This window comes from Mytilus galloprovincialis, chromosome 10 (genome assembly GCF_965363235.1).
Source record: "Mytilus galloprovincialis chromosome 10, xbMytGall1.hap1.1, whole genome shotgun sequence".
In the NCBI taxonomy this organism is placed as follows: Eukaryota; Metazoa; Mollusca; class Bivalvia; order Mytilida; family Mytilidae; genus Mytilus; species Mytilus galloprovincialis.
This window is the reverse complement of record NC_134847.1, coordinates 24,150,661-24,175,004: the sequence shown is the minus strand read 5'-3', so window position 1 is coordinate 24,175,004 and position 24,344 is coordinate 24,150,661. Positions and strand designations below refer to the sequence as shown.

The 24,344-nt window shown below is 33.0% G+C and overlaps 1 protein-coding gene across 1 annotated transcript in view; it reads left to right on the top strand.

Annotated features, from left to right (window-relative positions):
• The window catches only part of LOC143047222 (staphylococcal nuclease domain-containing protein 1-like), a 52,460-nt gene that overhangs the window by 15,489 nt on the left and 12,627 nt on the right, over positions 1-24,344 (top strand). The window contains exons 2-9 of the mRNA XM_076220226.1: positions 5,286-5,435; positions 5,873-5,996; positions 18,788-18,869; positions 19,146-19,303; positions 21,714-21,805; positions 22,129-22,287; positions 23,505-23,611; positions 23,905-23,995. Of these exons, the coding sequence (XP_076076341.1) occupies positions 5,286-5,435; positions 5,873-5,996; positions 18,788-18,869; positions 19,146-19,303; positions 21,714-21,805; positions 22,129-22,287; positions 23,505-23,611; positions 23,905-23,995 (963 nt within the window). The remainder of the gene's footprint in view (positions 1-5,285; positions 5,436-5,872; positions 5,997-18,787; positions 18,870-19,145; positions 19,304-21,713; positions 21,806-22,128; positions 22,288-23,504; positions 23,612-23,904; positions 23,996-24,344) is intronic.

Genomic DNA, 24,344 nt, shown 5'->3' with positions numbered 1-24,344 from the left:
TAACCTGCATTTGTTTGTGAGCTACAGGAATAACCATGATGATCACATTCTTCTTCTTCTTCTTTCAGTACAGAGTCGGACTCTTCTTGAGTGTATAAATGACTCTTGCTCGTGAAATCATGAGGCCTTCCCTCCTCAATTAATAAAAACTATTTACAGGAAAATTATTTACAAATAAAACTATGTACATCTGGGGTCAAAGGAGATCTAGGTGTGTGAAGCTCCTGTCAAGGCCTCTGGCAGGATGGTAAGGCTGGCCTTGAACTCTTCTAGTGTAGCTGCTGTTGTGGCTTTTTCCGGTAGAGTGTTCCATTCCCTGGTTGATCTTGGAAAGAAAGAGTACCTGTATTGGTCTTTTAGAGTGCGCTGTTGGTGTATGGGGTGGCCTCCTCTGGTCCTTGAATCTCCGGGTTTGTAATAATTAGAGGGGTCAATATCCACCAATCTATTGCGGATCTTGTATGCCATGGTGAGTCGGTCTTTGCAGCGGCGATCTTTAAGAGGCTCCCATTTTAGTCTCTCCATTAAGGAGCTGACACAACCTGGGGATACGTCTTGGTATTCATTGTACACCTAGCTGCCCTTCTCTGTACTTGTTCTAGGTCTTTTTCAAGGTTATGTTGGTAAGGGTCCCATACAGTGGAGGCGTATTCCAGGGTACATTCAACCATATATATATAACCAACTACATTATCACTGTTACTTGATATGGGGAATTATGTAGCAGATGAATAATCGTAGTCTTGACTCGTGGTCAATGGGAGCACCGGATATTTTTACTACCTCCATGGACCATGACCTCCGGCATGTCCGGATAATTAGTTTCTTTCGAAATCTATTGCTTGTAGTGGGTTTTTTAAGTTCCCATAGCTAGACGGAACTTTTACACTATAAATGTGATCATTAGTTATGATAATGTGACATTTTAATGAAGTACCTGTGATATTTAGGAAATTTGCTTTCGCTGTCACTGCAGACGATTAAACATGGCGGAAGATGTTGTTGTCCAAACTTCGGTTATTTCCGTTGTTCAATGAAATTTAAAAATGTTAAATAAACTTCACAAGTCAGCAAAATTTTTTAATTCTTGTTTTTGTTTAAAACAAATAAAAATTCATGTTGTATTTAACATCGAAATTGTTCCGTTGTGTCCCTTTTTTCAAGATCGTGATGAAACGTTAAATTCGGCAGCCATTAAAAAAAATAATCGTGCGAGATTTAACGAGAGAAACTTTTCAGATGGGTCGTGTAGAGAGAGTTATCGTTCTTTATTCCAAAACGATGCTTCTTCCATAAGTGCCAGCTAAAGCTGGCATATGTAGTCATGATCATGTCTCATGATTCATGATAACATTCATACTCACTGAGATCATCCCCTTTTTAGCTCACCTGGCCTGAAGGGCCAAGTGAGCTTTTCCCATCACTTTGCGTCCGGCGTCCGGCGTCGTCTTGCGTCCGTCGTCGTTAACTTTTACAAAAATCTTCTCCTCTGAAACTACTTGGCCAAATTAAACCAAACTTGGCCACAATCATCATTGGGGTATCTAGTTTAAAAAATGTGTCCGGTGACCCGGCCAACCAACCAAGATGGCCGCCATGGCTAAAAATAGAACATAGGGGTAAAATGAAGTTTTTGGCTTATAAATCAAAAACCAAAGCATTTAAAGCAAATCTGACAAAGGGTCAAATTGTTTATCAGGTCAAGATCTATCTGTCCTGAAATTTTCAGATGAATTGGGCAACCCGTTGTTGGGTTGCTGCCCCTGAATTGGTAATTTTAAGGAAATTTTGCTGTTTTTTGTTATTATCTTGAACATTATTATAGATAGAGATAAACTTTAAATAGCAATAATGTTCAGCAAAGTAAGATTTACAAATAAGTCAACGTGACCGAAATGGTCTGTTGATCCCTTTAGCAGTCTTCATGCTGAACTGCTAAATCTACAGGCCCGCAGCTCAATTTTTGAAAATTTTTAGTTAGATTCTGTTGGCCTGTAGGTCTAATTTTTACAGGCCCGAGAGCAATTTTACCAGCCTGGGCGGCCTGGGCTGCCACTCGGCGTGAAGACTGTTTAGGAGTTATTGCCCTTTATAGTAAATTTTTAACCATTTTTCGTAAATCTTAGTTATCGTTTACAAAAATCTTCTCCTCTGAAAATACTGGGCCAAATTAATCCTAACTTGGCCACAATCATCTTTGGGGTATATAGTTTGAAAAATGTGTCCGGTGACCTGGCCATCAAATCAAGATGGCCGCCACGGCTAAAAATAGAACATAGGGGTAAAATGCAGTTTGGCTTATAACTCAAAAACCAAAGCATTTAGAGCAAATCTGACAATGGGTAAAATTGTTTATCAGGTCAAGAACCATCTGCCCTAAAATTTTTAGATGAATCGGACAACTTGTTGTTGGGTTGCTGCTCCTGAATCGGTAATTTTTAGGAAATTTTGCTGTTTTTGGTTATTATCTTGAATATTATCATAGATAGAGATCAACTGTAAACAGCAATAATGTTCAGCAAAGTAAGATTTACAAATAAGTCAACATGACCGAAATGGTCAATTGACCCCCTAAGGAGTTATTGTCCTTTATAGTCAATTTTTAACAATTTTCATAAAATTTGTAAATTTTTATTAACATTTTCCACTGAAACTACTGGGGCAAGTTCATTATAGATAGAAATAATTGTAAGCAGCAAGACTGTTTAGTAAAGTAAGATGTACAAACACATCACCATCACCAAAACACAATTTTGTCATGAATCCATAAGCTTCCTTTGTTTAATATTCACATAGACCAAGGTGAGCGACACAGGCTCTTTAGAGCCTCTAGTTTATGTTCATTGTTATAAAAATGATATATATGATTATGAAAATGACTTACTGTAATTCAGTGGTTGTCGTTTGTTTATGTGTTACATACATGACATATTTGTTTTTCGTTCATTTTTTTACAGAAATGAAGCCGTTAGTTTTTCTGGTTTGAATTGTTTTACATTGTCTTATCAGGGCCTATTATAGCTGACTATGCTGTATGGGCTTTGCTCATTGTTGAAGGCCGTACGGTGACCTATAGTTGTTAATGTCTGTGTCATTTTGGTCTTTTGTGGATAGTTGTCTCATTGGCAATCATACCACATCTTCTTTTTTATACTAACCATTTTCCTTACTCTTTGGATACTGAGTCTTAAAAACATTTCAAGCTTGACCTTAATCGAATCATTTCTTTGCAAACACACATTTAAGATTGACAGCTACTATTGAAAATAAAACAAAAGTTTAAGTGTGTAGTACATCTTGACACAAACTCGTGTGCTTACTTGTTAAGAATTACTTATATAAAGGACATGAAATAAAGTCATTAGACACATGCAAGTCGCACTACTTTTAAATCTACGATTTTTACACTGAGTAATACATTTACATAATATGTTAGAAACTATAAGCTTTGTAATATTTGTACTGTTTGTTCTTTGTGAGGGCCTCAAGGTTGATTAGCGAAAGCTAATTGAGTCACCCTCTTTAAATAAAGTCATTACTTACTTACTTGCTTATTTATGTAAAGTCATATCTATGAAAACAGACTCGATAATAATATCTGACTCTATTAACTCTTTCAAATTGGTTATATCTGAAATATGTTATGTACAACTGTATGCAATCATTTTATAATATACATGTATAGAAATAAAATGGTCTTCTTTTACCTTAGCCTTAGGGATCTCAATCCATGAAGAATAGTTGGAAACTATAACCCCCTAAACCCCCTACCCTAACACTAGCTACGGAAACGCAAATAGTCAAAGAATAACATAAGGACCTAAGAGCTACGGGTTCCGCAGCTACCATAACACTAGCCATAAACTTAAGACACTAACCCTAACAGAACTTAACAATAAGTCTATGACTCATTTTAATTTTGCACGGGTTTCAGTGAGAGGTGTTTGCACAGTAATTTTGATCTGCAGTGAAAATCTTTCTTAAGAAAACTATTTGATCAGATTTTTATTTCAGTTGGTCTATAATTTTGGACCAAGTAAATATATATCTTCTGCTTGCTACAAAATGTAGATTCAACAATTTCACATGCATGCTTGTATTGTTTTAAGTCGTCCTGAATTTTGGCAATGTATTTACATGTACCTATCTAATGATTATTCTCAATTATTCACTGACTAATTGCCTAAACATGAGAAGCCCATCCATTAGGGATGACATTAAATGTCTTATCATTGTATTGTCAATGATTGTAGCAGTCTAAATGATGTGAAATAAGTATTAAGTACCTGAAGGCTGAGAATGTCAAATTAGAATAAGGCATATATGCCAATCACCACTTTTTTATCAGTTAATTGATTTGTAAATCAGCATTGTATCGTATGCCAGGGGGATTAAGTTTTTTTTTTAACAATGTTCATGGGCTGTAAAAGTTGTACATTTTTGTATATCCATGTCAGTTTGGATTCATGTTATTATCATGAAGATCTTTGGTTTAGAAATTGAAGACTCATTTAAAGTGGGAATCTTTACTTTGAGGTGATGGAAGATTTGTACAGTAAAACATGAACTTGTAAAAGAGGATTTTTATATTAGAAATTGCTCTTACATGTATAAGTCTTGAATCTCATCACACACCTTGTATCACTGTACCTTTATCTCTTGGATATACAGAGAGATATCTTGAATGAGTACATGTAGGTTACAATCACCAGCATTCACTTGGAAAAAATATTAAAGTAAACATGAATACAATCACCTTGTTTGAACTAACTACAAAACGGAATCCTGAATCCTGATAAACAAGTCAATGATAAAGACATAAGAGGAAAAAACACATCTTCCATTTATACACAATCATTCTGTAGGACTTCTGTCTTAACAAAGCTCTTATGAAATAAAACAATCAAGAACTCATATCAATTTGAAACACAGTTTTTGATCATGTTGTGTGAGCACCTATTAAAAGTTGTATTTTAAAATGATCAAATAAGATGAATAAGATATTCAATATCACGTTAACACTAGTGAAAGTTTCAGATCCATAATTGGTATGCCACTGCTGATTTCAGCTTCTACATGAATTATCATGATTATTGCTATTAAAAGAATGACTATTTAGTTTATTACTTAATCAGTGTATCACAAATGTACTGCCAACATTGTACATGTTGGTGTCTTTTTGATACATGTCAAGACTAGATATTCAAGTTAGAAGTAATAATAAACAAGAGGTTTGAGGACAAGTGATAGACATTTATATAATCACTGTTTTGTTGAATTAACAGGCATTGTCTGGAGATGCAGTTGTCATCAGAGGACAGCCACAGGGTGGTCCACCTCCAGAAAAAACAATATGCCTGTCGAACATTACTGCACCAAGAATGGCACGAAGACCAAACCCAAACATGGAAGGTTCTGTTGAAACTAAAGATGAGGTAAGAATGTAGATAGAAAATAAAAAGATATGATTAACATCTAAAACAAGCTTTTGAATCTTTTAAAAAAAATTACTTTAAAGGAAAACATTTTATTATCTCCAATCATTAACATGTACATCATTTAATTCTCTCTCTCACAATGCTCCATCTTTATAAATAGACATGAACCATGTTTTTTTATTCTGAATTTTTTGTATGTGAAAATCTCATTTTGTTCATTTGTTTATTTTTATGCCTTTCATGATAACACAATTTAATTAACTTCATTCCTCATGCAAGTAAATCGCAAAAAATAAGCATAAACAACAGGATGGTTTCATGTTAGTTATACATATACATGTAGTATATACTGAAAAATTCTTCATCAGTATGAACAGGCATGACAAGTTTCTAACTTTTAAGAGTTAATGTATTTTAATTATTTTTGTTTACAGCCATTTGCCTGGGAAGCAAGAGAATTTTTAAGAAAGAAATTAATCGGCAAAGAGATTGTTTTCGTTAAAGAATATGAAGTACCTGGTACAAAGAGACTGTATGGTATTATCTACGCAGGAAAAGGTAAGTTTGGGGTCATGTGCCTGAAAGTTAAGTTACTGTATAGTGTATTCATGTGTGGTATTGGGTCTGTAATAAGATACTGTATTCATGTATGGTTTTGGGTCTGTAACAAGTTACTGTATTCATGTGTGGTATTGGGTCTGTAATAAGATACAGTATTCATGTGTGGTATTGGGTCTGTAACAAGTTACTGTATTCATGTGTGTTAATGGGTCTGTACTTAGTTACTGTATTCATGTGTGGTATTGGGTCTGTAATAACTTACTGTATTCATGTCTGGTATTGGGTCTGTAATAAGTTACTGTATTCATGTCTGGTATTGGGTCTGTAATAAGTAACTGTATTCATGTGTGTTAAAGGGAAATTCCGCGAGTTTTTACTTATCATCTAATTATGTTCATCTTAACATAAAAAACACATTTGCAAAGTTTTAAATTTATATTCCTTCTAATAACGGAGAAAATCAAGTATTTGTAACTTTTTTGGTTGAATTCTCGAGTGGGTCGTGACGTTTTAGTCAGATTTGTTGAATTCTGGGAAAAAATAAAATCTGTTTAACTCTTATAGCTTATCGACAATATACGTAATTAAAAGCGCACAGCTGACAAATGGTCGTAGTTATTAACCACAATATAAGAATGAACGAAAATGAATATGCATATACCGTTTTGTATTGATTGAATTAAACTCCTATAAAATTATCTCTAGTAAATGTTATTGAATAAATTTCATTAATTATTGTTGAGATTTTTTTCATAAAATATTTATTGAACATTTTTACTTATATTGAACTGAAATATTCAGTTCTATTTACCGTTATTGTTTTGATAATGATAAATCATTTCAATGCAACTTATGTGTGAGCAGAGTGTGTATATTATTTTGTAAAGGTCACTGTATATTTCTCGGCTTGAGGTCAATTCGTTTACCTTGTAGCTATTTAGCCGCAGGTGTGAGTTCAAGCGTACACAGGTATGAATGTTGTTATTTGGAAAGGATAAACAGAAAGGATTAGAAAGAGTATGCTGTATTTAATACACTGTGAGAATAAAGATACAATAATTAAATTGTGTAAATTAATTGAAAATAAAATTCCGGTAGTCTAAACACCGCTCAGGACCTCTTGAGTGCACTCAGGACATACAAAGTGCACTCAGGACACGAACTATATGTTTTAGTGAGTGGTGGAGGTATGCATTCGATAGATAATTTAATTCTCCATCTAATAATTTTTGTTTTTATTAAATTATTTTAACATTTAAGGAGTTATTGAAGATTTCATCGGCACTAGCCGTTTTGGGAAATATGTCAGGCATGACCGTGGATTATATTGAATACCAATTATCATGTTGATTAGGTCGTTAATCTTTAATAATTAGGAGTGATTAGTGATGGTACAAACCCCATACAAGTAAGCTTTGAAAACAAGCAAAATCAAGATGTCTTTTGAAAAATAAAGAACAATGAAGATATATTGTTTTAGAAAAAAAAACAATTAAATAAAGTTAACCTTTTCTTTTTGTTTGTAATAATTGAAGCCAGTCGAGAAATATGAGAAATGTACATATATAGTTATATATATAGGAAATTTTCGTTCATAAAATTCATTTTATTTCATTAACCTAATAGATAAAAAAAAATATCGTTATTATATTCTTTGTATAGAATCAGATTTTCGTATTTTATTAAAATTTCGTGCAATAAAAAGTTAAGATTTATTTTTAGTAAAACAATTAAAAAGAATAATTCTTTCGTATTTTCATATCTCTAGATATATTACAATAATACGGAAGCCCTGGAGTTCCATGAACAAACATTACAACTTGCGCGCAAGATAGTAACTCATGCGCAAGTTGTAGTTTTTTTGCGTGGCACTCCAGGGCTTCCGAACTGATCACTCACTAAAAATAGCGTTGAATTCAAAAATAAATATATTGGTATCATTCTGTTCTAATTCTTATTCAAATAATTAGCCGACTTTTTAACCAATGAGAGGCTGTGTATGTATAACATAACAATTCAATCAAAATTTCATTTAGGTAGATTTATTCCCCTATTAGAACTCGTTCTTGTCCTGTAATAAATTCCTTAAACGAGTTTGAAAAGGGAAATTAAGATTTAGTTTTGTAAATGGAATCCGTTCTTAACTGTAGAAGCCGTACTTACTAAAATATGCTTTTCAAATAATCAAATCTCATGTAGTTAGACGTGAACTTTCTCATTTTTATCGTTCTTTTCCAGTAATTTTATTCTTGAGTAATACGAGTGTTTTAACGGTAAGATTTATCTTTCTCATTAAAGTTGTTCTTGTCTAGCTGTAATACAAGCCTTCAGTTGAACGAATTCAAATGTGAAAATAAATTCTGAAAAATTAATTTATCTCTCTTTTTTCTGAAAATTATCATATTTGGTAATTATTTCTAAATGATTTGTAAGTAAACGAAATCCGTTCAAACCACGTTCAAAACCACGACTAAGTCTTCTTGCACAGAGTTTGAAGTGCCCCAAAATTCTACCAAAATCTAACTCTTAAATAAGCAGCATGTAACAAACATATTCATCCATCCTGTGTGCAAATACGATGACTATAAAGGGTCCTGAGTGCACATTGTATGTCCTGAGTGCACTCAGGAGGTCCTGAGCGGTGTTTAGACGTACTCATAAAATTCAGATTCATAATTCCGAAAGTGTATAAAAATAAAAGGAAACAATTTTGGATTACTTTCTTAGCGGCAATTGGCGTAAAGATTCAAATATGAAGTAAAAAATAGTAGTTTTAATCTTTAATAAAAACTAAATGCAATATTTCCCAATTTGATATACCATTGCACATCTGTTTGATATCATTGACTTTACCGGAATTTCTTAACTTGTATTCAAATCTGGCTGTGTTTAATGCTCATAAAACTATCGCAATTTTAAAGTTTACAACATGCATGATTTTTTTTTAGTTTCTTTTTAACATTTCATTCTTACATAATTAAATTCATTTAACAATCATTTACACGAACTTTTTGTGAAAGAATACCAATGATCTAAGCTAAGACATTATTTTTTTTGAGGATTTTTGTACATTTTTTTAAAAAAAATTCTATGATAATATTTGTGCAATGTTGAACATGATAGCCGTCATTAATCCAAATAAGTAATACAGTAGTTGTAATAAAACTTATATTTTAGTCATGCATAACTGATATTGACGAATTTAAAATAGTTCGTCCATACATCGTTGTTCTTGAAACAATCATTATTAGTATACATGTAAGTTTCCTGACGTATAAGAGTCATTGAGGATGAGCTCTAGAGAAAGCAGACTAGTAGCGTTTCGTTAGTTTGTTTGTTGGGAAAGGAGAGGAAATGCAACCACTTGTACAGATAAACGACAGAATTACCATACAAGCATTTATAGTCAACACAACCAGAAAGAGTTCCCATCGTTGGACGGGGAATATGAAGGCTTCCAAGAATGAACAAGTGACATGTCTTACTCTGAACAGTTAGAAAACGGACTATCGACATCGACCGCTTGTTCTTGATATTTGAAACTGCATGCATATATACGTATACGTTTATGATAGTGATGAGTTCTTGGGTCTGACAAAAACTAAATTCCTTCATGGTTATATCTTGCCATACGTTTATATTGGTTTGTAAGGTGATTACTCAAAATCGTTATTTGAAGATGTAGATTCATTTCAATACAGAAATTTCGTCTATATATTAAGTTTCACAAGTGTATACCACGGAGAAGCTCTGAAGGTACATTACTCCCATTTTGTTTGGGTGTGAACCATCGATGTTTACAGCATAATATCAAAGAATAAGATGATGATGGTAGAAAGAACTATGGGCGTCATGTGGCAAATATTACATGCATATCGGACCATGAGTTGTCAATCTGTATGAAAAGATTTCCAATACAACCATATTATTGAGAAGGAATGTTTACATGCTATACTCTCGTACTAGTATTACAGGGTTCTTGTGGCGTCCACCTTAGACACACATCTTTTTATCAATGCTTAAATGTCATATTTCCCTTGAATACCAAGACAGAAAATAAATCCTGAAATTAATTTGAAACTTTGATACTCAATAGTTTCCCAGCAAAATATTCACATCCCTTGGGGATAATTAGTGTTCGTCCAGTGGCATATATAACAATTGTGATGATGAATTCCTTCCTTTGTTCGAGAACAATCTTATTGAAATATAAGTAAATCTGTGATTTTACTATGTCCACAACTTCGATGAACCAAAGCAAATTATACATCGACCTGTATTTAAATCAAATTGGTTGTCTTCTTCTTCTTCTTCTTCTTCTGGTATACAATAGTCTATCGACATTCGATGATTACATACTGTTGGCATACGTGGACTAGTCTATTTACAAAACTTTTACCCCAATTTATTCAAAATATATGTTTTTTTCTTATGTTCAATGTATACATGTATATATTTTAAATTGCGCTATAGTTCCGTAACTTTCTACCCAGTCGTATAAACGAATCGTCGACAAGTGCATACATTTTTTTAAATCAATATTTCTGGTATGTTCCAATCTGTCCTTCACTATTGACAATGAGTATATATTACATTTTCCCAAATTCACCCTTGGAAAAAAATATTTAAATAGATTTTAATTTCATCAAATCTTATTTTTTGGGTATTATTTATATTTTTATGAATAATATTCTTTACACCAGAAATGTTATTTATAAACAAGCGTATGAGTTTAGTAATGACAAGTAAGACATAATCATAATCTTTCAGTCAGTTTAATTGAAGTCTGGAGCTGGCATGTCAGTTAACTGCTAGTAGTCTGTTGTTATTTATGTATTATTGTCATTTTGTTTATTTTCTTTGGTTACATCTTGTGACATCAGACTCAGACTTCTCTTGAACTGAATTTTAATGTGCGTATTGTTATGTGTTTACTTTTCTACATTGGCTAGAGGTATAGGGGGAGGGTTGCGATCTCACAAACATGTTTAACCCCGCCGCATTTTTGCGCCTGTCCCAAGTCAGGAGCCTCTGGCCTTTGTTAGTCTTGTATTATTTTAATTTTAGTTTCTTGTGTACAATTTGGAAATTAGTATGGCGTTCATTATCACTGAACTAGTATATATTTGTTAAGGGGCCAGCTGAAGGACGCCTCCGGGTGCCGGAATTTCTCGCTACATTGAAGACCTGTTGGTGAACTTCTGCTGTTGTTTTTTTCTATGGTCGGGTTGTTGTCTCTTTGGCACATTCCCCATTTCCATTCTCAATTTTATTGTATATTATACATCTGATAGTTCAAAATGGAAAGTTATAAGTTATCCGCCGTGTACACTGATCAATACCTGCAGAGGTGAAACGATGCATGAACTTGCAAGCCCGACAGGAAATCGCTTGAATACCTGGACGTGTCACCTCACACCCCTCACAATACCTTTGGAAGTAATACCTTTAGCCATGCTGGTGATCAGATGAGGGAAGATCAGAATTTATTTGAAAAAAGTTTATTACTTTAAAGAATTATGAACAAATTAGATTTTCGAAAACAGTTTTCACGGAACACTTATTTATGATTTCAACTTTGACTTTTTACCTAATTCCAATATCAACAGTTTAAAAACAACAGATCATGGTAATTTAAAAAAATAAGAATATTTTCCGTATCAAGTTAGTTAGTCGGATAAAACAACCGTACGATTGACAAGATATCGACACGCACTTACGACTACATCGGTTACTGTAGTTTTGTTCCTTTGTGGTTTATAGACATATCGTTGTTATTAATCGGGAAAGAAGTCAAAATGGCCGAACGCAGAGAATTGATACTCTAAATTTAAAATCGATGGTGATCGCTTATCTAGCGGAATAAAACTTTAATAACAATGAATTTGAGCATTTTTATACTGAATGAACAAAATATCAATTTTTGATTTTTTTTGCGAAGTTTCCCTTTAATGGGTCTGTAATAAGTTACTGTATTCATGTGTGTTAATTGGTGTGTAATAAGTTAATGTATTCATGTGTGGTTTTGGGTCTGTAATAAGTAACTGTTTTCATGTGTGGTATTGGGTCTGTAATAAGTTACTGTATTCATGTGTGGTATTGGGTCTGTAATAAGTTACTGTAGTCATGTGTGGTATTGCATCTGTAATAAGTTACTGTATTCATGTGTGGTTTTGGGTCTGTAATAAGTTAATGTATTCATGTGTGGTTTTGGGTCTGTAATAAGTAACTGTTTTCATGTGTGGTATTGGGTCTGTAATGAGTTACTGTATTCATGTGTGGTATTGGGTCTGTAATAAGTTACTGTATTCATGTGTGGTATTGGGTCTGTAACAAGTTACTGTTTTCATGTGTGGTATTGGGTCTGTAACAAGTTACTGTATTCATGTGTGGTATTGGCTCTATAATAACTTACTGTATTCATGTGTGGTTTTGGGTCTGTAACAAGTCACTGTAGTCATGTGTGGTTTTGGGTCTGTAATAAGTTACTGTATTCATGTCTGGTATTGGGTCTGTAATAAGTTACTGTATTCATGTATGGTATTGCATCTGTAATAAGTTACTGTATTCATGTGTGGTTTTGGGTCTGTAATAAGTTACTGTATTCATGTGTGTTAATTGGTGTGTAATAAGTTACTGTATTCATGTGTGGTTTTGGGTGTGTAATAAGTTACTGTATTCATGTGTGTTAATTGGTGTGTAATAAGTTACTGTATTCATGTGTGGTTTTGGGTCTGTAATAAGTAACTGTTTTCATGTGTGGTATTGGGTCTGTAATAAGTTACTGTATTCATGTGTGTTAATGGGTCTGTAATAAGTTACTGTAATCATGTGTGGTATTGGGTCTGTAATAAGTTACTGTATTCATGTGTGGTATTGCATCTGTAATAAGTTACTGTATTCATGTGTGGTTTTGGGTCTGTAATAAGTTACTGTATTCATGTGTGTTAATGGGTCTGTAATAAGTTACTGTATTCATGTGTGGTATTGGGTCTGTAATAAGTAACTGTTTTCATGTGTGGTATTGGGTCTGTAATAAGTTACTGTATTCATATGTGGTTTTGGGTCTGTAACAAGTTACTGTATTCATGTGTGGTTTTTGGTCTGTAATAAGTAACTGTTTTCATGTGTGGTATTGGGTCTGTAATAAGTTACTGTATTCATGTGTGGTATTGGGTCTGTAATAAGTTACTGTATTCATGTGTGGTATTGGGTCTGTACTAAGTTACTGTATTCATGTGTGGTTTTGGGTGTGTAATAAGTTACTGTATTCATGTGTGGTATTGGGTCTGTAATAAGTTACTGTAGTCATGTGTGGTATTGCATCTGTAATAAGTTACTGTATTCATGTGTGGTATTGGGTCTGTAATAAGTTACTGTATTCATGTGTGGTATTGGGTCTGTAATAAGTTACTGTATTCATGTATGGTTTTGGGTCTGTAACAAGTTACTGTATTCATGTGTGGTTTTGGGTCTGTACTCTGTAATAAGTTACTGTATTCATGTGTGGTATTGGGTCTGTAATAAGTTACTGTATTCATGTGTGGTATTGGGTCTGTAACAAGTCACTGTAGTCATGTGTGGTTTTGGGTCTGTAACAAGTTACTGTATTCATGTGTGGTTTTGGGTCTGTAATAAGTTACTGTATTCATGTGTGGTATTGGGTCTGTGATAAGTTACTGTATTCATGTGTGGTATTGGGTCTGTGATAAGTTACTGTATTCATGTGTGGTATTGGGTCTGTAACAAGTTACTGTTTTCATGTGTGTTAATGGGTCTGTAATAAGTTACTGTATTCATGTGTGGTTTTGGGTCTGTAATAAGTTATTGTATTCATGTGTGGTTATTGGTCTGTAACAAGTTACTGTATTCATGTGTGGTTTTGGGTCTGTAATAAGTTACTGTATTAATGTGTGGTATTGGGTCTATAATAAGTTACTGTATACCTTTGTGGAATTGTCAGGTATTTTACTTTATATATCTACATGTATTGGTTACTATATCTTAGACTTCTTGCAACTAGTAGCAGGGTTGGCAAAGTATTACCCGCCCGGGTTTTACTGGGTGGGTTTTCCCGGGCTGGGCAATACTCCCAGAAATGTGTAGTACTGGGCAATACTGGGTAATTTGATTTTTTAAGCTTATTTCAACCCATAATAGAAGAGACTTGTTGTAGTTACATAGTATTATAGCTAAATATATACATTTTATACAGATAACCATTGAGAGTTATTTCTAGAAGATTAAAAATTCAATTTCATTCTGTTTGCCACTTATTTTGTATGTAGGCGAAGTACAAAAATACAAATTTAAGGATTCCTAAAGCTTGTTAATTTCCAAGCATTGTTTGAATAATCCAAACTTTAAAAAAAATGCATTCTATTTAAATGTTTATGTCAATTGTAAATTAAATTGCTATATGCATGATATATGCAATTATATTGCTAAATAAACACCCTACAGGGTCTTGTCATTAACACTTATAGAAATGAAAAGGCTGATTATTGTTATATAAACAATTCTGTGTTCTAATTTGAATAATTACTTATTAATTAGTTATGTACATTTGCAGGGTTTCCCCTGGGTCAATTATTTTTTTCGCCACCTCTTTCGCCAAAACAATATATTTTTCGCCACTTTGTTATTTTTTCCGCCAAGTAACATTATATATTTTTCGTTTAATTCCCCCCTAAATAAGATGAGTTTGCCCCATCGTTGTCTAAGATTATTCTCTCAAACTTATCTTAGAGTCTACATTGTTACAGGTAATGAATAAACTTTTAACATTTACTATTAAAAAAACGGAACTTTTTTTAAAAGGGTGAAAATTCTTTATATATGTATTTTGAACAACTTTTCTAATAGAGGGGGCCACTTACTTTTGATAATAATGAAGATATCAGTCCCATAATATAACAAAATTCTTGGACATGTTATGACCTTATAATACAAGAAAGATGTACAGTTCTTTGGGTAAATTTCTTCAAAAGAAAACATGGAAAAATAGGTAGTATAACATAGGTCTATGAAGTGGTTTTTACAAGAAGAAACAAAGCTTTTATCACTTGGAATTGATCCCTCATTTAAGATGTAGGTATATATTGAAGGTTACTCCCTTTCGAGGGGTTGTTCCCAATCTTTTGCAAATTTAAGACATCTTCATAACGACAGTTTTTTAAGTCTAGACCATCGTAAATGAAAAAATTGAGACGTAAAACTATGCTTGAAACATGTCGTAACACACAAACGACTTTTAAGTACTCCTTAAAATCAATTATCGATATCAAAGTCAAAGTATAAAGTTTTAAATCGGAGATATTTCTTGCTTTTAATAAATTTTCGTCATAACAACAGTTTTCTTTTCTGGACTATCATTATAAGGAGAGGAGACGTCAAAACTTTGCTTCGAACACGTGCGTCGCAAAGTAGTTAATAAATGATCCTTTTGTGACACATGACGGACGCCATTTAACCATATCATATAATGTCAACAATACAATCAACACCTATATTAATTAGTCCTTTGAGTTCAAAGTGAATTCCAAGTATATTGTCTGATCAGGTAAAATCCGAGAAACCCGAAAAAATGTAAATAAACAAGATGGCTGAAAATAAATTGTAGATATATTTCTTTCGCCAAATTCTTTCGCCAATGACGAATTTTAATCGCCACAATTATTATTTTTTTCGCAAATTGCGAAAATGGCGACCGCCAGCGGAAACCCTGTACATTTGTATAATGTTATACGAGTGGTGAAACATTAATAAAGTATTGAAACTATCTCAAAGTAATTTTTCTTACATGTAATTGTTAATTTTTAATATAAGTGATCATATCTTATTTGATTTTTTTAGAGAATTGTAGGGAAAAGCTTTTCCATTGATATTTGTCTAATGTATCTTCGTGTACACTTGTCTCAGAGTTGCTTGAATAATATTATGTATTATAAGACTCTCAAACAAGTTAACTTGTTTATAAATCAAATTATGTTTATATATATCTTAAATGTATTGCATTTGTGTTTTGATTACTGAATCCTCTTTAATTCAGGCTAGTATCTTATACATGTATTACCCAGTATTGCCCAGTATTACCCAGTAAAACCTGGGTTTTCCCAGTATTTCCCACTGGGCTGGGCAATACTCATAAAACCCGGGTTTTTGCCAACCCTGACTAGTAGTGAGTACAAGTGACTACATTTATGATTTTTAGCCTTTATAAAAAAAGAAGATGTGGTGGTATGAGTGGCAATGAGACAACTCTCCATCCAGATCACAATGTTTTAAAGTTATCAATTATAGGTCAAGTATGGCTTTCATCTTGGAGCCTTGGCTCACACTTCGTCTGGTCATATTGAGGACAAAGCAGATCCAATGATCCAGTAATATTGGTTTATTATTGGGTCAGATTTGAGAGTGGTAGAGCCTTTAAAGGACCAATTAAATTTTCACTGTTTTCATTTTTTGCTTGTAGAGCTTTGTACAGTACATGTACATTTTTAAAAATGGACAGGTAATCTTGTTGAAAGGTAAATTTCATTTTAAAATGGATTCTGTTTCAGATAGCGATAATTGGACACACCCATACATTTTCTGCCTCACAAAATGTCAATAACATTCGCAGCTTGTTTGAAGGATTCCTAGTATATTTTTATACGACCGCAAATTTTGAAAAAATTTTCGTCGTATATTGCTATCACGTTGGCGTCGGCGTCGTCGTCGTCGTCGTCGTCGTCGTCGTCGTCGTCGTCGTCGTCGTCGTCCGGCGTCCGAATACTTTTAGTTTTCGCACTCTTACTTTAGTAAAAGTGAATAGAAATCTATGAAATTTTAACACAAGGTTTATGACCATAAAAGGAAGGTTGGTATTGATTTTGGGAGTTTTGGTCCCAACATTTTAGGAATAAGGGGCCAAAAAGGGCCCAAATAAGCATTTTCTTGGTTTTCGCACCATAACTTTAGTTTAAGTTAATAGAAATCTATGAAATTTTGACACAAGGTTTATGACCACAAAAGAAAGATTGGGATTGATTTTGGGAGTTTTGGTTTCAATAGTTTAGGAATAAGGGGCCAATAAAGGGCCCAAATAAGCATTTTTCTTGGTTTTTGCACAATAACCTTAGGTTAAGTAAATGGAAATCTATGAAATTTAAACACAATGTTTATGACCACAAAAGGAAGGTTGGTATTTATTTTGGGAGTTTAGGACCCAACAGATTAGGAATTAGGGGCCAAAAAGGGACCCAAATAAGCATTTTTCTTGGTTTTCGCACTATAATGTTAGTATAAGTAAATACAAATCTATGAAATTTAAACACAAGGCTTATGACCATAAAAGGAAGGTTGGTATTGATTTTGGGAGTTTTGGTCCCAACAGTTTAGGAAAAAGGGGCCCAAAGGGTCCAAAATTAAACTTTGTTTGATTTCATCAGAATTGAATAATTGGGGTTCTTTGATATGCCGAATCTAACTGTATATGTAGATTCTCAACTTTTGGTCCCGTTTTCAAATTGGTCTACATTAAGGTCCAAAGGGTCCAAAATTAAACTTAGTTTGATTTTGACAAAAAATGAATCGGTTGGGTTCTTTGATATGTTGAATCTAAAAATGTACTTAGATTCTTGATTATTGAAGTTTTTTTGGTCCAGTTTTCAAATTGGTCTACATTAAGGTCCAAAGGGTCCAAAATTAAACTTTGTTTGATTTCATCAAAAATTGAATCCTTGGGGTTCTTTGATATGCCAAATCTAACTGTGTATGTAGATTCTTCATTTTTGGTCCTGTTTTCAAATTTCAAATTCTACATTAAAGTCCAAAGGGTCCAAAATTAAACTAAGTTTGATTTTAACAAAAATTGAATTCTTGGGCCTCTTTGATATGCTGAATCTAAACATGTACTTAGATTTTTGATTATGGGCCCAGTTTTCAAGTTGGTCCAAATCAGGATCTAAAATTATTATATTAAGTATTGTGCAATAGCAAGTCTTTTCAATTGCACAGTATTGTGCAATGGCAAGAAATATCTAATTGCACAATATTGTGAAATAGCAATTTTTTTTTTAATTAGAGTTATCTTTCTTTGTCCAGAATAGTAATATTTGTGCAATAGCAAGAATTTTTTTTAATTGGAGTTATCTTTCTTTGTCCAGAATCAACTTAAATCTTTGTTATATACAATATACAATGTATATACACTTTTTACTACCAACTGATAAATTTAAATAATCTTTACCATTCAGTGATAACAAGCAGTTTTTTTACATCTTAATATTTTATGATGTATTTAAATGAGTAGTTATTGTTGCAAACTCCATTAGAAATTTGAATTGATATCAGTTTTGAAAAAGGGAAACGGGGATGTGAAAAAAAAGGGGGGGGGGTAGATTTTTCTCATTTCAGATTTCATAAATAAAAAGAAAATTTCTTCAAACATTTTTTTGAGAGGATTAATATTCAACAGCATAGTGATTTGCTCAAAGGCAAAAAAAACCTTTTAAGTTCATTAGACCACATTCATTCTGTGTCAGAAACCTATGCTGTGTCAACTATTTAATTTTAGATTTAAAAAGTTTGAAGAAGAAATCTTTAATTGATTTGTAAAATCTTGGCATTTGTTTTGTGTAAAAAAAAACCATGTAATGTCAAAAATTTGATCACAATCCAAATTCAGAGCTGTATCATGCTTGAATGTTTTGTCCATACTTGCCCCAACTGTTCAGGGTTCGACATCTGCGGTCGTATAAAGCTGCGCCCTGCGGAGCACCTGGTTTATTTTTGTTTATTTACAGACACAAATGCAGAAAATATAACAGAATCTATGGTGTCTGAAGGTCTTGTTGAGGTCAGGAGAGGAGGATTAAAACCTGATGAGTAAGTCTTCATGTTTGGTCTTAATATATTATCATGGAACTTTGTATATTATTAGTATGCTGACCATGAAAGACCCTTATGTGTAGTTAAGGTTCTTGAATGTTCCTTAGTACTAAGTAGTAATAAATATGTACTCAGCAATAGTTCAACTATAATTAACATTGATTTATGTAGTCCTATAAATTAGTTATTCTTTTATGAATTGTATGCTTATTTCGAAATTTTAGTTCATGTAATTTTTTTTCCAATATTCAACCTTTACATTTATTATTTCAGTGTTAACCAACAGCGACTGATACAGTTAGAAGAAGAAGCTAAATCTCAGGGTAAAGGACGATGGGGAGAAGGTGCCAGTAAACATGTACGTGACATCACATGGGTTATAGAAAATCCAAGAAACTTTGTCGACTCCTTTCATAACAAGCCAATTGATGGTAAGTTACAAAGTAACATTCAGTGTTTAAACACACATATTTCTTAGCCAATTTCACATGTAATGTGAATAAATTTATTTTTTTTGGTGAAGAGGTCAATAAGTGTTACCCTTGTCTATCCATGCTATCTGTCATTCTGTACATAATTATAATAACATAGTTCCCAAAATTGGTTTTTGGGTGGGGTCACTTTTCAGTTCTCTAGTTACTGTGAAAGTACTTTAATTCGTGGGTATCAATTTTCGTGGTTTGAGTAATATTAACATGTTCGTGGGTTTTTGAATTCGTGGATTTTAGTTTTCTAATATAAAAAAAATAATTGAAAAATTAAAGCCTTTAGAAACGAAGGTTACAAATAGTCTTGATTGAAGGAAATTGCAAAGTAAACATTGACCGTGTAAATCGTAGTGATAACACTAATTAACCTATGATAAAGTGACCAACAGATTAAAGACCATCAAAGGTGTTGATTAGGCCATAAACATGTCACCTAAAGAAAACAGTAACATAAATGGTTTAAACATATCTTGAATTGTCAAATAATTCTTATCAAAATCAAGCCCAGCTTGAAATTATTATTTCCCACATGTAGGAGAACTATGAGGATATAAAATGAACACTTTATCATACTAGCATATCAATACCGGAAATCTGACTTTCGTCGATCAACAATATGATTTATGAGAATAAAAAGATTAAAAGTTGTACAGTTTAGGTTATTAAAGATTAAATGGGTATAATTCTGCATGCGGTTGTAGTTCTGTGACTGCTATTAATGTATTCTCAGATTTGGCGTTATTCCATATATTCTCTAGATCATATCAGTGGTCAAACCTACCGATGGGGATCTTTCCATGTCTTGATTTGGACAATGGTTGTTTTATTTCGTTGGACACTTAAATTCGTGGATAAAGTCATCCACGAAAACCACGAAAATTGGTACCCCACGAATAAAAGTACTTTCACAGTATGTCCCTTTTTAACCGGATTTTTGTGACAAAAATATCGGTTATTGATTTGGGGATGTACAGCGGGCGGGCGGCAATCAAATGTTGTCCGTGCATTAACTCATGAACCATTCAACCAAAGCTTTTAAAATTTTAATATGTTGTTACTGACAACTAAATGAAGGTCAAGTTCAATAATGGCGATTTTGACTTTTACCGTTCAGGAGTTATGGTTCTTGAAAGATTGAAAAATGGAATTTCCAGTCGTGTCCGTGCATTTACGCATGAACTGTTCTACCTAAGCTTCCCAAATTTTAATATGTTGTTACTGATGACAAAATGGAGGTCAAGTTAAATAATGGTGATTGTGACTTTTACCATTCAGGAGTTATGGTTCTTGAAAGATTGAAAAATGGAGTTTCCAGTCGTGTCCGTGCATTTACGCATGAACTGTTCTACCTAAGCTTCCCAAATTTTAATATGTTGTTACTGATGACAAAATGAAGGTCAAGTTCAATAATGACGATCAGGAGTTATGGTTCTTGAAAGATTGTGAAATGGCGTTTCCATTCACGTTGTTGCATTTACTCATGAACCATTCAATCTAAGCTTTTCAAATTTTAAGATGTTGATACTGATGACAAAATGGAGGTCAAATTTGATATTGACGATTTTCACTTTCACCATTCATAAGTAATGGTTCTTGTGATATTGCCAGGACACAAATAAATATTAATAAATCTGGTTTGCTGTCGTTGTGACAGCCTCTTGTTAATGTAATATATGCAAGTGAGGGCATCATCAGTTTCCCCATGGACATATATTCTCCATTTACTTTATTATATCCTTGCTTTAAAAAAAGTATACCCTGCTTCAAAAAAGTGGGGTATTCTGTTTAACTCTGTCTGTCCATCTATCCGTCCCATGGATATTTTTCGTCACAACTATCTGAGGAACTACATCATGTACATCATTAAGATTTCTGAAATTTGGTTCCAGGATTTATATAAGTCAGCTATAGCGTGTGATGCGTTTTCACTTGTTTGTTAAGTTTTTATTTTCACAAACAATTCAAATAAGAGCAAAACTTTTACTTAAATAACTTTGTAATACAAGTTGATATTTACTTAAATTGCTTTGCCATACAGATGTAACATTTACTTAGATAACTGTGCCATACAGATGTAACATTTACTTAGATAACTGTGCCATACAGATGTAACATTTACTTAGATATTTGTGCCATACAGATGTAACATTTACTTAGATAACTGTGCCATACAGATGTAACATTTACTTAGATAACTGTGCCATACAGATGTAACATTTACTTAGATAACTGTGCCATACAGATGTAACATTTACTTAGATAACTGTGCCATACAGATGTAACATTTACTTAGATAACTGTGCCATACAGATGTAACTTATATATCATGTATATGTTAATTGAACTTTTTCAGCTGTTATAGAACATGTCAGAGATGGGTGCACAGTTAGAGCATTCCTTCTTCCCAAGATGGATTATGTCACCATCTTGTTGTCAGGAATAAAGGTACATATATATTTATATCACTAAGAACAATATTAGATTGATGGTGATTTTTCTTCTTTTCTTTTTATATTATTTTATCAAATAAAATTGATCGTACTTAAGGAATAATTTCCCACAAGGATTAATTTATGGTCATTGTAGTATGAATTTTGCAATCAAAATTATGAACACTTTTTCATAGAATAGAAAAAGTGCCTAAAAAAGATAGCAAGGGGATGCATGATCTGAAAAAGAATAGTTATATAGTGTTTATGTAATCAATGATAACATATTTTACATGTGTATTTGAATCATTTTATTCATTAAAATCTTTTACTTTTTAGGCTCCAATGTTTAAACAAGATGACAAAGGTGATCAAGTGTCAGAACCCTTTGCAGAGGAAGCTAAATTTTACACAGAGGTCAGACTTCTCCAGAGAGATGTCAAAGTAATCCTAGAGAGTGTTTCTAACCAAAATCTTATTGGAACTGTTTTACATCCAGTAAGTTTATTGCTTTTATCTGTATGTTTTAACCCTTTCAACGCTATGAAGGGCATATGACGCGATGACATAGTCGTCCGCCACTGCTATTCACGGCATATGCCGCGATGACAATGGATTTTTCACCAGGACTCTTAAACCATTCGGTTTTCATTCAGGTCCTCTCTAATTTTTCCTTGTATGAATCGAGGATATGCAAGGTCTCATTTGCGCTTGAAATCCCGGCAATTTTTATTGTAAAATCATACAGTAGAAGGAAAATAAAAACAAATATTTTTGACAAATGCAAATGGTGGAAATCGGAAACGAAGCTGTAAATATCTTGTTATCTCAATGTGTTTATCACATTAAATTCGTGTGGGAAATATGATTTGATCGATCATTACGAGAAAGAAAAAGGGGGGAAAACGGAGGTTGAGTGAAAATTTTGAGGACGGAGCCACTGATTTGTGCCACGATTACATAATACGTTGTGTATGGTGCAATACGCTACGGAATAGAGCAATTGGTGTCTTCTTTGTTATATGGCAGATAAAACAACAAAATAGATGAAGACTAATAGCAGTTTTTATTCAAAATTCAACACAAATGTAATAAATAACACCTTTTACCTGTTAACTACCTGAAAATGAAGGTAACCTGATAAAAATTTTACTGAAATAACTGCCTAATATTACAGTTCATACTCTCCTGAGCATTTTTCATGCAATAACTTTCTCTGTATCTCTTATAATAAAAAAGATACAGCAGTCTGAAAAGGAATATACTGTTCTAATGAATGAACACAAAAAAATGCAGCAGCAGCAGCCATTTTTCTATTTTTTTGTGTAGCGTTGAAAGGGTTAAGAATTTAATACATGCAATGATTTTTTTGCAATTTTTAAAGTAAAAATGTGTGAATTAAAAAAAAGTCATTCAATGTCTGTTAAATGTCAATTTAAGCACAAAATTCATTCCCTGTACATGAACATATTTTATGCCCCTGCAGTAGGGAGCATTTAGTGTTACCCTTGACTGTTTGTCTTTTCCATCTTCTTTTCTGCACTCTTAACTTTAGTGTCCCTCATGCATATTTTATAAACTCATACACAATGCTTAAAACCACAGCACACAGAAAACAATGCTATAATATACTTCAGATAGGCTTGTAACACAAATTCATACCATGGTTGTGTCTTGACTTTTAAAGAGCAAGTAAAATTGCTATGTGTTTGTAGAATGGTAACATTGCTGAACTATTACTCCGAGAGGGATTTGCCCGATGTGTAGACTGGAGCATGGGTGTTGTTAGTCAAGGGGCTGATAAACTGAGAGCAGCAGAAAGGTAAATGATCCTTTAAACAAGAGGCAAATCATTGAAAATAAAATTGTGCTTGAAATGCTTTACAAATTAAATGTATGTTTGAAATGCTTTGCAAATGTATGTTTTTTTGACAAGTTCATAACTATAAGCTGCATATTTTTAATATACTTCTACAAATTAAGAGCAGAAAATTTCAAGTTTTTAAAGAAAAACACAATTCATTGTAGGATTTAAGTTAGTTTTGTCCATTTGAAATGAAACCTTTACTGCTGTGTCTATAAACTAATTTTAGCAAACTGATTATTTGATTTTAGAGAAGCAAAAGATAAAAAGAAGAGAATTTGGAAAGAATACACACCTTCAAGTTCGTCCATTGATATCAAAGACAAAGCTTTCCAAGGCAAGGTAAATATCTGGTCTTTTATTGTATTTTATACCCAAATCTATAGTCGGTCGTCAGTTATTCTAGACTGTTTCAGGGGTATATCTTATATCTTGTTCATTCATGCATGGATTTTTATTTCAATCTTTATATGACAACTACTTGGTTTTGCCTATTGTCTCCTAGATCTTTTTATACAACCACAAATAAAATTTTGGGATCGTATAATAGTACGTTGTCATCATCTTCTGCTCTGTCGTCCAAAGACACATTGGTTACTGGACAATAACTTTAGTTTAAGTAAATGGATCTCTATGAAATTTTGGAAAAAGGTTAATACCACAAAAGGAAGATTGGCATTGATTTCAGGAT